The sequence below is a fragment of the Solanum stenotomum genome, chromosome 12 (genome assembly GCF_019186545.1).
Source record: "Solanum stenotomum isolate F172 chromosome 12, ASM1918654v1, whole genome shotgun sequence".
Classification (NCBI taxonomy): Eukaryota; Viridiplantae; Streptophyta; class Magnoliopsida; order Solanales; family Solanaceae; genus Solanum; species Solanum stenotomum.
Genome location: NC_064293.1, coordinates 5,675,675 through 5,689,783, shown reverse-complemented (window position 1 = coordinate 5,689,783; position 14,109 = coordinate 5,675,675). Strand labels below are relative to the sequence as shown.

At 39.3% G+C, this 14,109-nt stretch overlaps 1 protein-coding gene across 1 annotated transcript; it reads right to left on the bottom strand.

Moving 5' to 3' along the window:
• Positions 1-224: 224 nt before the first annotated feature.
• On the bottom strand, positions 225-802 carry LOC125847013 (uncharacterized). The gene is made up of 2 exons (XM_049526724.1): positions 462-802; positions 225-390 (listed from the first exon to the last, which is right to left on the bottom strand). Exons 1-2 carry the CDS (start codon positions 800-802, stop codon positions 225-227), a joined length of 507 nt encoding a protein of 168 aa, XP_049382681.1.
• Between the last annotated feature and the right edge of the window lie 13,307 nt (positions 803-14,109).

Sequence of the window (14,109 nt, the reverse complement as noted above, 5' to 3'; positions counted from 1 at the left end):
CTGGAGGATTTGGCATATTTTTCAGATCTATGTCTAGTTTCTTCAGAGCATAAAAATGTGATCCCATGCCTTGCAGAGCATTCAGAGTCTCCACAGTCATTCCGTAAGTCTTCTTCAAAGTTCATTAGCACAACTGCCAATGTTTCACCATCAAACCTCTCCCTAATAGCAACTATTGACTCATCTTCGTCAAATACCTCTATTGCATACACCACATTCATGTCTTATTGTTGCTTCATAGACCTGCATATCTTAAACTTCACCTCCTCATTGTTGAGGCTGAATTTTATCTCTCCACTCTCAATATCAACCAAAGCTCGACCTATAGCTAGAAATGGCCTCCCCAAAATTATGGGAACCTCACCACTTCGCAATCCAGAATTACGAAGTCTGCCAGAAAAATGAAACTGTCCACTTTTACAAGCACATCAAATAAGATACCCACATGCCACTTCACTGACCTATCTGCCATCATCAACCTCATCACAATGGGGTTTGGAATCCCCAATCCCAATTGCTTGTAAATAACTAGCGGCATCAGATTTATACTTGCCCCTAAATCACACAGGGCCTTTGCAAACTCAAGTGATCCTATGGTGCAAGGTATAGTGAATGCACCTGGATCTTTTTTTTTCTGCACCAGAGATATTGTAGCAATAACACTACAGTGATGAATCTTGTCAGTTAATTCAAAACTTACAGCTCTTTTCTTTATGACTAAGTCCTTCATGAATTTAGCATATCCTGGCATCTGCTCCAGAGCTTCCACTAATGGGATGTTCACTGATAGCTGTTTCATCATAGTTATGAACTTTGCAAACTTACCATCCTAAGATTTCTTCTTGAGTCTGTGAGGGAACGATAGAGGTGGTCTTGGTATCTCCTGTAAAGGTTCTTTTTCTTTCACCCCTGATTGTTTTACTGTTGGTTAAGCCTCTTCTATATCATCTACATGGTTAGCTTCAACCTCTTCTTCTTCATTTTTGCCCATGCCCTATTCTTGCTCAGTACCTGCAGATATTGCCTCATTTAGAATTTTACCACTTCTGGTATTGATAACCATGTAGTATCCATCTTTCTTGTGATTCTAAATAGTGTCACTTGGTTGTGCACCATTCTTCCTCTGGTTCAGTGATGCTGATAGGTGTCCCAATTGTTTCTCTATCTGCTTGATGGAAGTGGTGTGAGAATCCACCAGCTGACTCATACAAGAGAAGTCACCCTTCATTTCTTTCACAACTGCATCAGTTGATTCAATCTTTTGCAACACCTTTGCCAACATATCTTCTAGTTTGGACCCGCTGGCACTACCACTTGTACGATCTCTATTACCTGGGGGCACATAAATACCACTGCGGTCATTCCTGTAACCATCTCTATTTTGCTAGTTGCCTTGTTCTCTATTTGTTGGCCTGTCATACTGACCTTCTCTAGAATAGTTTCGGCCTGTATTTTGAGAATTATATCCTTGGTTTCCTGAGTTATAATTTTTTAAACCTCTTTGATTTCCCAAGTATTTGGCCTCCTCATCTAAGTCAATATCCTGATCTTCATACCTGTTTGAGGATCTTGCAACATTTACCTTTTCAGGACCGGCTATGATATGCTTCATGAGTAGATCCATTTGAGTCCTCATATGGGCCATGTCCTGATCCCTTTCTTTTTCTCGCTTCTTTCGTTAAGCTGAAAGCTCGAATGTGAACCCCAGATCTCCAACTTCAGCATCTCTGGTTTGCCATGCTCTATTGTTCTTGGAGACTTCATCCATGATTTGCATTATCTCTGGAAATGGATTTTTCATGAAGAAACCTCCACACACTGCATCAACAACATGCTTAGTAACATAATTTAATGATCTATAGAATGTGTTTTTGTAAGACCATGGTTCAGGCATTTATTCAGCTTTTGGTTGAATGTCCACCAAGTATCATGCATTGCTTCCTCAAGTTGTTGCTTGTGTGTGCTTATCTCATCCTTCATCTGCAGTTCTTGTGACTCAAGATAGAATTGTTCTAGGATGGCTTCCTTTAACTCATTCCAAGTCGTGAAAGGGTCATCTGCCATTTCATTCAACCAGTTTATCGCCTCTACAGTAAGAGACAACGGGAATAACCTCAGTCTCATAGCAGTTTGACTTACCACAGGAATTTCCTATGATTTGCAGATCACTACGAAGTTCATTACATGTTGATGAGAATCATCACTAGCTATCCCTCTAAACATTCTCTTCAAGTTTATCAATTGAATCATCGTGCTAGTGATTGTGAATTTCACACCTGGAGGTAATGCAGGCAGCACTATAGCTTTGATGGCTCCAGCTCCATCCTAGTCTAAGTCATTCTCTTCGAACACTCTGTGAGCCGGTTGTTATGCTCGACCCCTTGGAGCTAGTAGTTGTCGGTGGGGAGGAGCTATCTCTTCCACTCCTTCGTGTTCCTCCAACACCCTGGGCGGGTTGTTCACAACATATTGTTGAGCACCTCTTGCAGCGGTCTCAGCTTCAAATCCCAATCATTGCCTCTGAGCCTCAACTTTATGTGTATTCACCATCTTGCGGATAGTTTTTTGAAGTTCTAGATCGTAATGAATCAATAGAGCTCCCTTACTTCTGGTATTGGGCATGCACAGCGGCGCCAAAATTTGATACGTCCAAACTTACACTTCAATTAAGAAGTATAAATAATGGAAGTCAATTTATAGAACACAATGTGAGTTGAGGTCGATCCCACAGAGAATTTCTTTACATAAATCGTTTCACTGTCGTGTTTATTCAAATGTTGTTATTATTTCCTAAAGAAGGTAATTGTGAAATGTATATTGGGTTTAGTTGTAAGATCCAAGTAACCAATCTTGTTGAGATAATTAGATTAGAAAATTTAACAGAATCTTGATTTTAAGGTGGTATTGATAAATGAATGAAACTAGGGTTGTGTTTCCTATGACATTACATCTGGTGTTGATTCATGAGCGAGTTTCAGGTAATTCATTCTTTGCAAATTACATGCGAGTTAGGTGTATCTAACACTTCTCAGTCTTATTAGATAATTTTTCACTCAATTCCTCTCAGTATTAGAGTGTGATTCGATTTTACCATCGCATAGTTTAGAGTCAAAGTTCTTTTCTCTCGAACTCGAACTTTCTCTCCAATTTAATAGTTTAACCCAACTTTTTCCTAACTATCAATTTCTCTCGAACAATTGATAGATACAGGAAAGATCTAAAACGTGCACTCATTAGAACAAATGAATAACGAATGTTAACCTAAGTTATGCAAATATGAATCACTTTCTATTCGTTTTATGAATCTAAACTTAGATTTCAGTCATAGTTCTCCAACCCTAGTTGTGGTGTTTAGCCACTCATGTTTTCAACTGAATAAGCAAAGATTTGTAATGAATGCATTAAGAGAAATCACTTACGAAGGTTTGCAAATTCAAAGAACACTTAATATTCAGAAAACCAAAATCAAACTTCAAATCTCGATGCAATGTTAATCAATAACCAAAGTAGAAAATATTTAGAAAGTAGTCGCTCGTTCCAGATATGACGAGATAATTCAAAATTACAACCTAATTAATTCAAATAGTCAGTCTAAAATGAGTCCTACTCGAAGTAGGATTGAATTTTTGGGACTTATCACTGACAGTACGACGACCCATCAAAGACTTCACAGTCCATGAAGCCCTCCGTGTTCCTTACTAGGCATTCTCAAAACACATCTCTTCAAAACCTATCCACTGGAAATCCACCACGGGTGGTATAACGGATCATTATGATGACTACAGCCTGTGAAGACTTCCATGGTCTTTACTTGGTCCACCAAAATGTAACTCTACATGCCCTCTTCACTTGGAAATCTGCACGACCCCTATCACGAATCGTTGTGGGGACCACGGTCCGTCTGGGTCCCGTGGTCCTTACTTAGCCATGTCAAATTCAACTCCTCAATGCCTGTCTCCTGGAACTCCTTCACAACCTCCATTACGATCCATCACGAGGACCACGGCCCGTCTAGGGCTCCGTGGTCTTCATTTAGTATTTCGTCATTAGCAACACAAATTCCAGGTTCACTGCTTCTATTTCATGGGCATCAGGACGGCTCATTTTGACAACCACGGCCCGTGATGGGATATGTGGTGTACCCTTCAGTATATTCATTTTGCGCCTCATTTTCAACTTTTCCCGAGTAAGTGTAAACCTGTCTAGACATTCAACAAACATATCAAACCTTATTTAAATACACTTGGTTCTAGTATTAATCGTTAGTTTTAATCATCGAATGTGCCAAGATTTCACGGCACAATAGTTACGTCTAGGGGGTAGCCTCGGGGCATGACAAAACTTGGTATCAGAGCATTAGGTTTAAGAGTCCTAGGGTGTTTGAAGGTCTCACTAAGTAGAGTCTCTTTAATAGGTGTGAAGCGTGCCACATATATGTTGGGGAGGCTACAAAGTGTTTTAAGAAAAACCACTTTTTTTGCTATTCTTATCGTGCATGAGGTATGATTCAACTTCTTTTTTTTTAATCTGTTGTTATGCTTTCAGATCATGCCTTCTCATAGAGCTAATGCACGCAATGCTAACACAATTCATCCAGTCCCAAACCATGAGGTTACAAATGCAAAATTTTGGAATGCAATCCAGCTCTTCGCTTAGAGTGTAGCCAATTAAAACAATCACCAGGCCTAGTTCCTAAAAACACGAATGGTGGATCAGCTGCAGCTAGGGTTTGAGACTTTGTTCGAATGAATCTGCATGAGTTTATAGGGTCACAGGTTGGTGAGGACCTACAAAACTTCATTGATGAGTTTAAGAAGATTCTTGGAGTAATGTAAATGACTGGTACTGAGAGTGTTGAGTTAACATCCTATCAACTCAAGGATGTAGCTCACATTTGGTTCACGTAGTGGAAGGAAAACAGGGGTGAGAATGCAGCTCCTGTGATATGGGATTGTTTCACTGGAGCTTTTTTCGACAGGTTCTTCTCGAGAGAGTTGAGGGAGGCTAAGGCTCATGAGTTTATGAACTTGAAGCAGGGCTCACTTTTAGTCCAAGAACACGGACTGAAGTTCACTCAGCTCTCCAGGTATTCTCCACATATGGTTGTTGATTCGAGGGCACAAATGAGCAAGTTCTTGTTTGGAGTATCCGATTTAGTAAAGATCGAGTACAAAATATCTCCATGCTAATGAATCATGCTAAACAAGTTGAGGGAGATAAGCTTAGGGAAATGGCTAAGGACAACAAGAAGACTAGAATAAGGAATTATGAATACTCTTAGAAAAGGTCGGGCGGTGGAAACCACTCACAGTTTCAGCAGAGGTATACATCCCCAGCACCTTCAACATCTAGCACTCTGTCCCCCAGGTTTCGACAGGATCAGATCAATAGGGCATCAGGCTCTAAGTCACAGGGGAGTGCTTTAGGTAATCGGACTTTTCCAACTTGCCTAAAGTGTGGTTAGAACCATCCGGGTGAGTGTCTTGCTGGAAGAGAGTGGTGTTTTGGATGCGTTCAATCTGGTCATAGGTTGAAAGATTGCTCTTCTGGCAGGCAGGGGCATGGAGGTAACATAGCTCAGTCTACTACTTCAGCAGCGCCAGCAGGTCATCCCACTCAGTAAGGTACCTCATCTAATACAAATGGTCAGCGCCAGAACAAGTTGTATGCTCTCTAGGCTCACCAGCACCAGGAAGATTCTCCTGATGTGGTCACTAGTACGTTACGAGTCTTTCATTTAGATGTTTATGCATTGTTAGATCCAAGGGCTACACTGTTTTTTGTAACTCCCTATATAGCCGAAAATTTCAGTGTCATTCCAAAAACTCTATCAGAACCCTTTTAAGTCTCTACTCCAATTAGTGATCCAGTTATAGCTAGATGGGTAAACAGAAATTGCCTTGTCACAGTTTCTTAGAAATTCACCTTAGCAAACCTTGTAGAGTTAGAACTGGTAGATTTTGATATCATTCTAGGCATGGATAGGTTACATTCCTGTTATGCCTCAGTCGATTGTAGAATTAGAATCGTTCGGTTTCAGTTTCCAAATAAGCCAGTCTTAGAGTGGAAGGGTAGTAGCTCAGTGTCTAAAGGTCGATGTATCTCTTACCTTAAGACCAGGAAGATGATCTCGAAAGGGTATATCTATCATCTCATTTGGGTAAAGGATTCAAACTCTGAACCCCCAACTCTTGAGTCAGTCCCAATAGTAAATGAGTTTGCAGAAGTGTTTCCAGAAGATGTTTCTAGAATTCCTTTCGAAAGGGAAATCGACTTCAAAATAGATCTCCTTCCATATACCCAGCCCATTTTGGTTCCTCCTTACAGAATGGCTCCAGCTGAGCTAAAAGAATTGAAAGAACGGTTGGAAGACCTTCTAGACAAAGGCTTCATCAGACCCAGTATTTCTCCATGGGGTGCTCTAGTGTTGTTCGTGCGCAAGAAAGACAGTTCTCTCAGGATGTGCATTAAATATCGTCAGTTGAACAAAGTCACAATCAAGAATAAGTATCCCATTCCCAGGATTGATGACTTGTTTGACCAACTTTAGGGTGCTAGTTGCTTTTGTAAGATAGACCTCAAATCCTCCTATCATCAGCTTAGAGTCAGAGAGAGTGGCATCTCGAAGACAGCCTTCAGGATTCAGTATGGTCACTATGAATTTGTAGTTATGTCTTTTGGACTAACAAATGCTCCTGCAGCTTTCATGGACTTAATGAACAGGGTGTTCAAACAGTATGTGGACTTGTTCTTCATGGTCTTTATTGATGGTATCCTTGTTTATTCTTAGAGGAAGAGCAAGTGACTCATCTGAGAGTTGTTATACAAACTCTCAAGGATCGCCAACTATTTGCTAAGTTCATCAAATGTGAAATCTGGTTAAAATCAGTCATTTTCCTTGGTCATGTGGTATCCAACGAAGAGATCCAAATGGATTCTCAGAAAAATTGAGGCAGTACATCATTGGCCCAGACCCACCTCTCCAACAAATATCACAAGTTTCTTAGGTTTGGCCGGTTATTACAGGAGATTTGTTGAAAGATTTTCATCCATAGCTTCCCCATTGACCAAGTTGACTCAGAGGAAGGTCAAATTTTAGTGGTCAGATGAGTGTGAAAAAAGCTTCTCAGAACTGAAGACTAGGTTGACTACAACTCATGTCTTGACTCTATCAGATGGTTTAGACAGTTATGTGATTTATTGTGATGCATCCAGGGTCAGCCTAGGTTGTGTGTTGACGCAGCGGGTTAAGGTCATAGCTTATACTTCTAGACATCTTAAGGTTCACGAGAAGAATTACCTAACTCATGACCTTGAACTTGCAACCATAGTATTTGCCCTAAAGATTTGGAGACACTACTTGTATGGTGTTCATGTTGATGTGTTGACAGACCAAAAGAGCCTCCAATATGTGTTCACGTAGAAAGAGTTGAATTTTTGTCAGAGGAAATGACTTGAATTCCTTAAATACTATGACATGAATGTGCTCTATCATCCGGGTAAGGCCAATGTAGTGGTTGACTCTCTCAGTAAACTATCCATAGGTACTGTAGCACATGTTGAGGAGGAGAAGAAGGAGTTATCTAAATATGTTCACCGTCTTGCTCGCTTAGGAGTTTGCCTTACGGACACATCAGATGGTGGTGTGATAGTTCATAATGGATCAGAATCTTCACTGGTAGCGGAGGTTAAGGAAAAACAGGATAGCGATCCTATACTACTTTAGTTTAAAGGAGCAGTTCATCAATAAAAAGTTGAAGTTTTCTCCCAAGGGGGAAATGGTGTACTTCGTTACTAGGGTCGCTTATGTGTTCCAAATGTGGGTGAGTTGAGGTAGCAGATCTTGACAGAAGCCCGTAATTACATATATTTTATTCATTCCGGGTGCCACTAAGATATACCGTGATCTACGGGAAGTCTATTGGTGGTACCACATGAAGAGAGACATCACAGATTTTGTGGCAAAGTGTCCTAACTGTCAATAAGTTACATAAGAAACCAGGAGGTATGACTCAAGAGATTAACATTCCTACATGGAAGTGGGAAGTGATAAACATGGACTTCATTACGGGTTTACCTCGTACTTACATACAACATGACTCCATTTGGGTGATAGTGGACAGAGTCACTAAGTCCGCTCACTTCTTGGTTGTCAAGACTACAGATTCAGCGGAGGACTACGCCAAACTCTACATCAATGAGATAGTTAGGTTACATGGGGTTCCCTTGTCTATCATCTCAAATAGAGGTCCTCAGTTTACCTCTCATTTCTGGAAATTATTTCAGAAAGATCATGGTACTAAGGTAAATTTCAGTACAACATTACATCTGCAGACGGATGGTCAAACAGAGCGTATCATTCCGACCTTAGAGGACATGTTGAGAGCTTGCATGATCGATTTCAAGGGTAATTGGTATGATCACCTACCTTTCATAGAGTTCTCCTATAATAATAGTTTCTAATCCAATATTAAGATGGCCTCGTATGAGGCACTATATGGGCCTAGATGTAAGTCCCCGATTGCTTGGTTTGAAGTAGCTGAAGTAGCCTTGATTGGGATAGATTCAGTTCATGAGGCTATGGAGAAAGTTTAGCTCATCAGAGATAGACTAAAGACAGCTCAGAGTCGTTAGAAGTCCTATGGAGATGTAAGGAGAAGGGACTTAGAGTTTGAAATCGATGATTGGGTTTTCCTGAAGGTGTCACCTATGAAGGGGGTGATGAGATTTGGCAAGAAAGGGAAGCTCAGTCCTAGATATGTATGTCTTTACAGAATCCTGAAAAGGGTTGGTAATGTGCCTTATGAGTTAGAGTTACCAGCAGAACTAGCAGCGGTTGATCCATTCTTGCACATTTCCTTGTTGAAGAAATGTGTGGGTGATCTGGCATTTATAGTACCATTAGAGAGTATGGCTATGAAGGATATTCTCACTTATTAAGAGGTACCAGTTGAGATTCTTGACCTTCAGGTTCGTAGGTTGAGAAATAAGGAAGTCTCTTCAGTGAAGGTTTTGTGGAGGAGTCAGTCCGTAAAGGGAGATACTTGGGAAGCCGAAGCAGCCATGATGGCCAAGTATCCTCACCTCTTTCCTTCCAATTCCATTTCAGCTTGAGGTACTTGTTCCCTCAGTTATTCTTGCATTTCAGCATATTTGCATGTTCATGGAATTGTGTTCAGTTAGATATCAATTTCTAGTACTTAGTGGTAGGGATTGCAGCTCCTTCCCTTCATACTCAGCTTGTTTAGACTTCATTCGAGGACAAATGTTCCCAAGGGGGAGATATTGTAACACCTCTGATTCAAGAAGATGGAAAATGCAGATTTCCATTAACTGGTGTCAAAACCAACGAAAGCCACCAACGAACCATGTGTTAGACCACAGAATGTAGGTGGGGTCCCGTCATTGTATTCCAGCCGTAGGGATCTCTGATCCCACCCACGGCTGATCAGTACAGTTCGTGATTAGATCTAAAAATCGTACATCTGGCTGTAGGTGAGGGTCAACAACTATTTAAAGGAAAATGGGTTTTGGGTCAACTTCAATTGGTCATATATTTTAGCACAAAATGAATTAGGTGGCACATAACCTATCAAATTAAAGATAATTGAATCCTCTTTCCGACAACACCAAGTTTGCTAAAATCCAAGAGAAAGAAGTTACGCTAGTTTTTAGTGAAGCCTTGTTGGGTAGGCTACGAACCACGACCCAATTGACGGGCAAAGGTTCAAACGACGGCCCGTCAGTCCCCTCGTGAGTGGCACTTCGTCAGGTTTAAGTCAGGGTCATTTTTGTATTATTCCCTAGGCTTTAGGCACTTAAACTACGTCATTTGATGCCTAAACTAAGTCATTTTACTCAGTCAAAGCCTAATAATCTAGTAAGACATACCCAAAACCCTCATTATCCAAAAAATCATCCATGTTAGAACGAAGAGAAAAAAAAGAGGTGCCAGTTTCTTTCAAGAACAAGCAGAAGTGTTCTTCAAAGTTCAGCCCCGAAATCCAAAGAATTTCTCCGTAAATTACGTTACCAAGTATGTAGGATTTCGTGGATTCCTTTCATCCATTAGGTCCCTAGAATTCAGGCAGTTCCTTGATTCTACATATCTTCTTTAGACCTAGGATTTCCAAAACCATGAAGATTCGTTGGGATTTTAGCTGTTGTAGTATCCTTACTAGAAATAGCATGTTTTCTTGGAAATTTTACATAATTCCCTGTATAAAACTCAGAACCCTATTTTGAGTAATTTCTCTTAGTTCATGAATTATACTTGCTAGATAAGTAAACACAAAATCATGCTCCAGGGTTCGAATGTCACATTATTAGTATATAAATGTTGCATTCTCAGATTGTATGTCGGTATCTTGAGCTATTCGGTACTTAGTGCATTTTAGATTCATGAATATTCATATAGGAGTAGACTTAGCACCGAGTTGGACTAGGGTTCAGCGTACCCTCAAAGTCCCAGAACTATGTGTCCACGTAGATTTATATGTCCCCTCAGTTGGGCATCAAATTTAGTGATCACACCACATGCATGCCTCTATGCCCCTGGCAAGGTATATTGGGTTCTCTTGATGGGGCGTATATATTAGACTCTACGTTTAGCTCACGTGGTTGATGCCAATTAATAGTAGCTGCCACAGTCAGACTCTTAGTGCATTGACCAGGCTTTAAGTATATATATTTCAGTATTTAGTTCAGTATGTACCTTCAGGATTAGTACTTGGTCATTGCATTCAAGTAGTTCTTTTATACTTTAGTACATGTCTATATCTTTGATCAGATTATATCATTGCTCAGTTATGTATTGTTGATCCTATATACTTTATTCAGCTTAGTATATATATCTTGCATTCTTAGTACATTCCAAGTACTGACGTATACTTTGCGCTACATCGTTTCATGATTTAGGTTTAGGTACTTAGCATCCAGATCACGCATAAATCGATTCTCGATCCGTATTCATCAGCTTCAGTGGTGAGTCCTCATATTTCGAGGACAGTAAACATTCTTTCATTTTAGTCATTATTTTTAGTTTCGGTCTTGCTAGAGTTAGCTGGGGGCATGTCCCAACAACTCAATTCAGTTAGAAGCTTCTCAGACATAGTAGTAGACCCAACTTGAGTTGTTAAGTGGTTGTTTCAGTAATCACTGAACTTTTATGGTTTCATATTTTCATTCAGACTATATGGGTTTTGTCCCCACACCAGATATTTATTAATATAGCTTCCGCATAGTTCATGCTTTGCTTAGTTATTTTTAGTATGCTTATGATATGTCAGACCGAGGGTTAGGTCGAGGTCACTCGTGATCCTAGGTCCCGTGTTACGTCTAGGGAGTAGCCTTGGGGCGTGACAACTATAGTAAATAAGGAAAGTGATAAAACTATCTAAACCTAAATAGCCCCCTATAAACCTAGAAGGAACATTCAAAGGCATAACAACAATAAGTCATACAAACATTAACCTGGCTAAACTCTCATAAACCCGATGGGTACACTCCAAGGCTACACTACAAGGCACAACTCTGAAATGAACACCAGCATCCAAACCCAGTATCTCTCAAAATCTTATATCGGAATAGCTAGTCCTTCTTAAAATCTTACATCGAAAAGCCTTATCGTAACGTAGAACACCCTAAAATCTTATATCTAAATGACTAGTCCTTTTTAGAGTTTTACATTGGAAAGTCTAATAAAAACCAAGCACACCGTGGAAACTTACATACGAAAGCCTTATCGGAACTTAACATACTCCAGAATCTTATATCATAATGAAATAGTACTTCTTGGAATCTTACATCAAAATAGTTTTATTTAAAAAATATGATTGGACTGGTTTAAGAGTCGCCACTTAATTTTTAAGAAAACTAATTTTCAATAGATTAAAACAGGGAATCAATTGAAAATACTTGAGGGGGGTTCGGGGGTTCTTATTAGCATTTCGGGAAGGGTTTGAAAGCACCCGAGATGCCCGCTAATATGCGGTTATCCGGCAATTAATTATTTGGCTAAAGTAATTTGATTTGATTTAAATTGAGAAACTTTATAATTAGAGCTATTCTAAAGGGGAAAACGAAAAAATGGAAATACTAATTAAGATACCTATTTTTTAAAAAAATTATTCCTTAAGTCTAATTAAGGATGATCAATTTTAGTTAAATTGATAAAACACAATAGGGGTCTTATGGGGATTTGAATTGTTCAACCTTACGATTAGCAACAAGTATTAACAAGTAAAATTAACGCAGTAGAGTAAAGAGGGAAAGAGAGTTGGGCCCAAATTTGGTTTTCCTGTCCGCTTGGACCAGTATTTGGGCCTGATTTATGCCTTTTGGGCATTTGGTCCAACACTTGGTACCTGTCCAAAATTAAAAGAAATAATTTCCTTTGGGCCTTTGGCCCAAATTTCACCTGTCCTAAGAACTAACACAATAATGATAAATAATGACAAGGGGGCTTAGGCCCAAAATGACAAAATACAACTCGGAATAAATAAAGGCGGGATTTTGGCCTAATCTTTTTCAACTCCTGATCTGTTACACTATTTTTAAACTTGGGACCCGTACACCAATTTTTGTAGCTGGCCGACTCGGTAGAAGAAAACATTGGGCCGGAATGGCCCATTTGTAATGCAAAGGGTAGAAGCCCAAGTCCCAAAAGACTCATCAATAGATCACATGCATCAGAAAGAAAAGGAGTGCATCAGTTCCACCCATTGACAATTTAATATGAAGAAGAGACATCAAATAAAACTGACCCAACACATTATGATTTCAAACAACTCATGCTTCTAGGGAAAACACAAATCAACCCACAAAATCAAATACGATATAGATTACTTTGTACATGATAATTAACACATATTGATAAGGCATTAAAATGACTATGCACTGATGCAGCTTACTTAGAGAGCTTCGAACTCACACCAAACGAAAAGCAAAATCGGAGCTACTAGGATTTTGATGAATCATATTAAACAACTAGGGAGAGAAATTGCACAAAGATGAATGATACTTAGAAAAATCTTCACTCAAAATTAAGCTAACCTTCATGATAAGATATAACACCTAATGATCCAATGAGGAGTGGACTTACATGATTACCTAGACAAAGATAAAGTTAAGGAAAGAAATTAAGTGAGCCCCTGGAAGCTCTTACAAGGACACATGGATTAATCAGACTATACACATGAGAAGAAAATGCTAATGTAAAACTCATGTTTCAGACCATCTTAAAGATTAAATTCCAACCAAACTAAAATTTGAAAAATAAATAAATCAGATCCTATGCTGACTCAACGCGCTGATGTAAACATTTCTGACTAAAATCAGATAGCCAGAAGACAAAAACTCAACTCGAACAAATCACACTAGGCAGTAAGACTACAAAAATATTCAAGAAATAGATAAAACTAAACTATCGGAATAAGCATACGAGCATGTCAGATATTAACCATATTAGTATTTTGAAGACCTAAACTTTCACGAGTAACAACCATCAAACAGTAGCCATGCTAAAACTGTATAGCTGATCTGAAAACGTATGAACAGAGTAACATAGACCTCAAGGACATCAAGCAGTAGAGTTGAGAAAATGAGTAATTGAACAGAACTCAAAAGAGCATCTAAGAAATGCCGATACTAGATACAAACCTACAAGCTTCATATTGAAATATCAGCAAACCCACAATGACTAACAATAAATAGCTACATAACAAGGCCTTTTCGACATTGGAACATAATCACTTTCTTGAAAAATAGAAGAAAGAGGCGGAGAGGAGACAATACCTTTTCTGGGCAGCGAACAAGGACGAGGCGAGCTGATGAGCAACGATTTTCACACCAAAAGAAAAATCAAACACGAACAATCAAACCAAACTTCGAGCAGAATCTCAGACTCGAATGGATTTGAGAAAAACTGACTCAAAACAAAGTAGAAAACGTGATACTCCGGTCGAAACTAAATTCTCCCCGCCCTGAATGTATTTCTATGTTTATATTTTGGCTGTATTTTTTTTTTTGCTAAAGCTATGAATGTAGTGTGTCTTTTTGCTCCAAAAAAAATCCTCACTCAACAGTCAAGACGACAAAAATATATAGAGA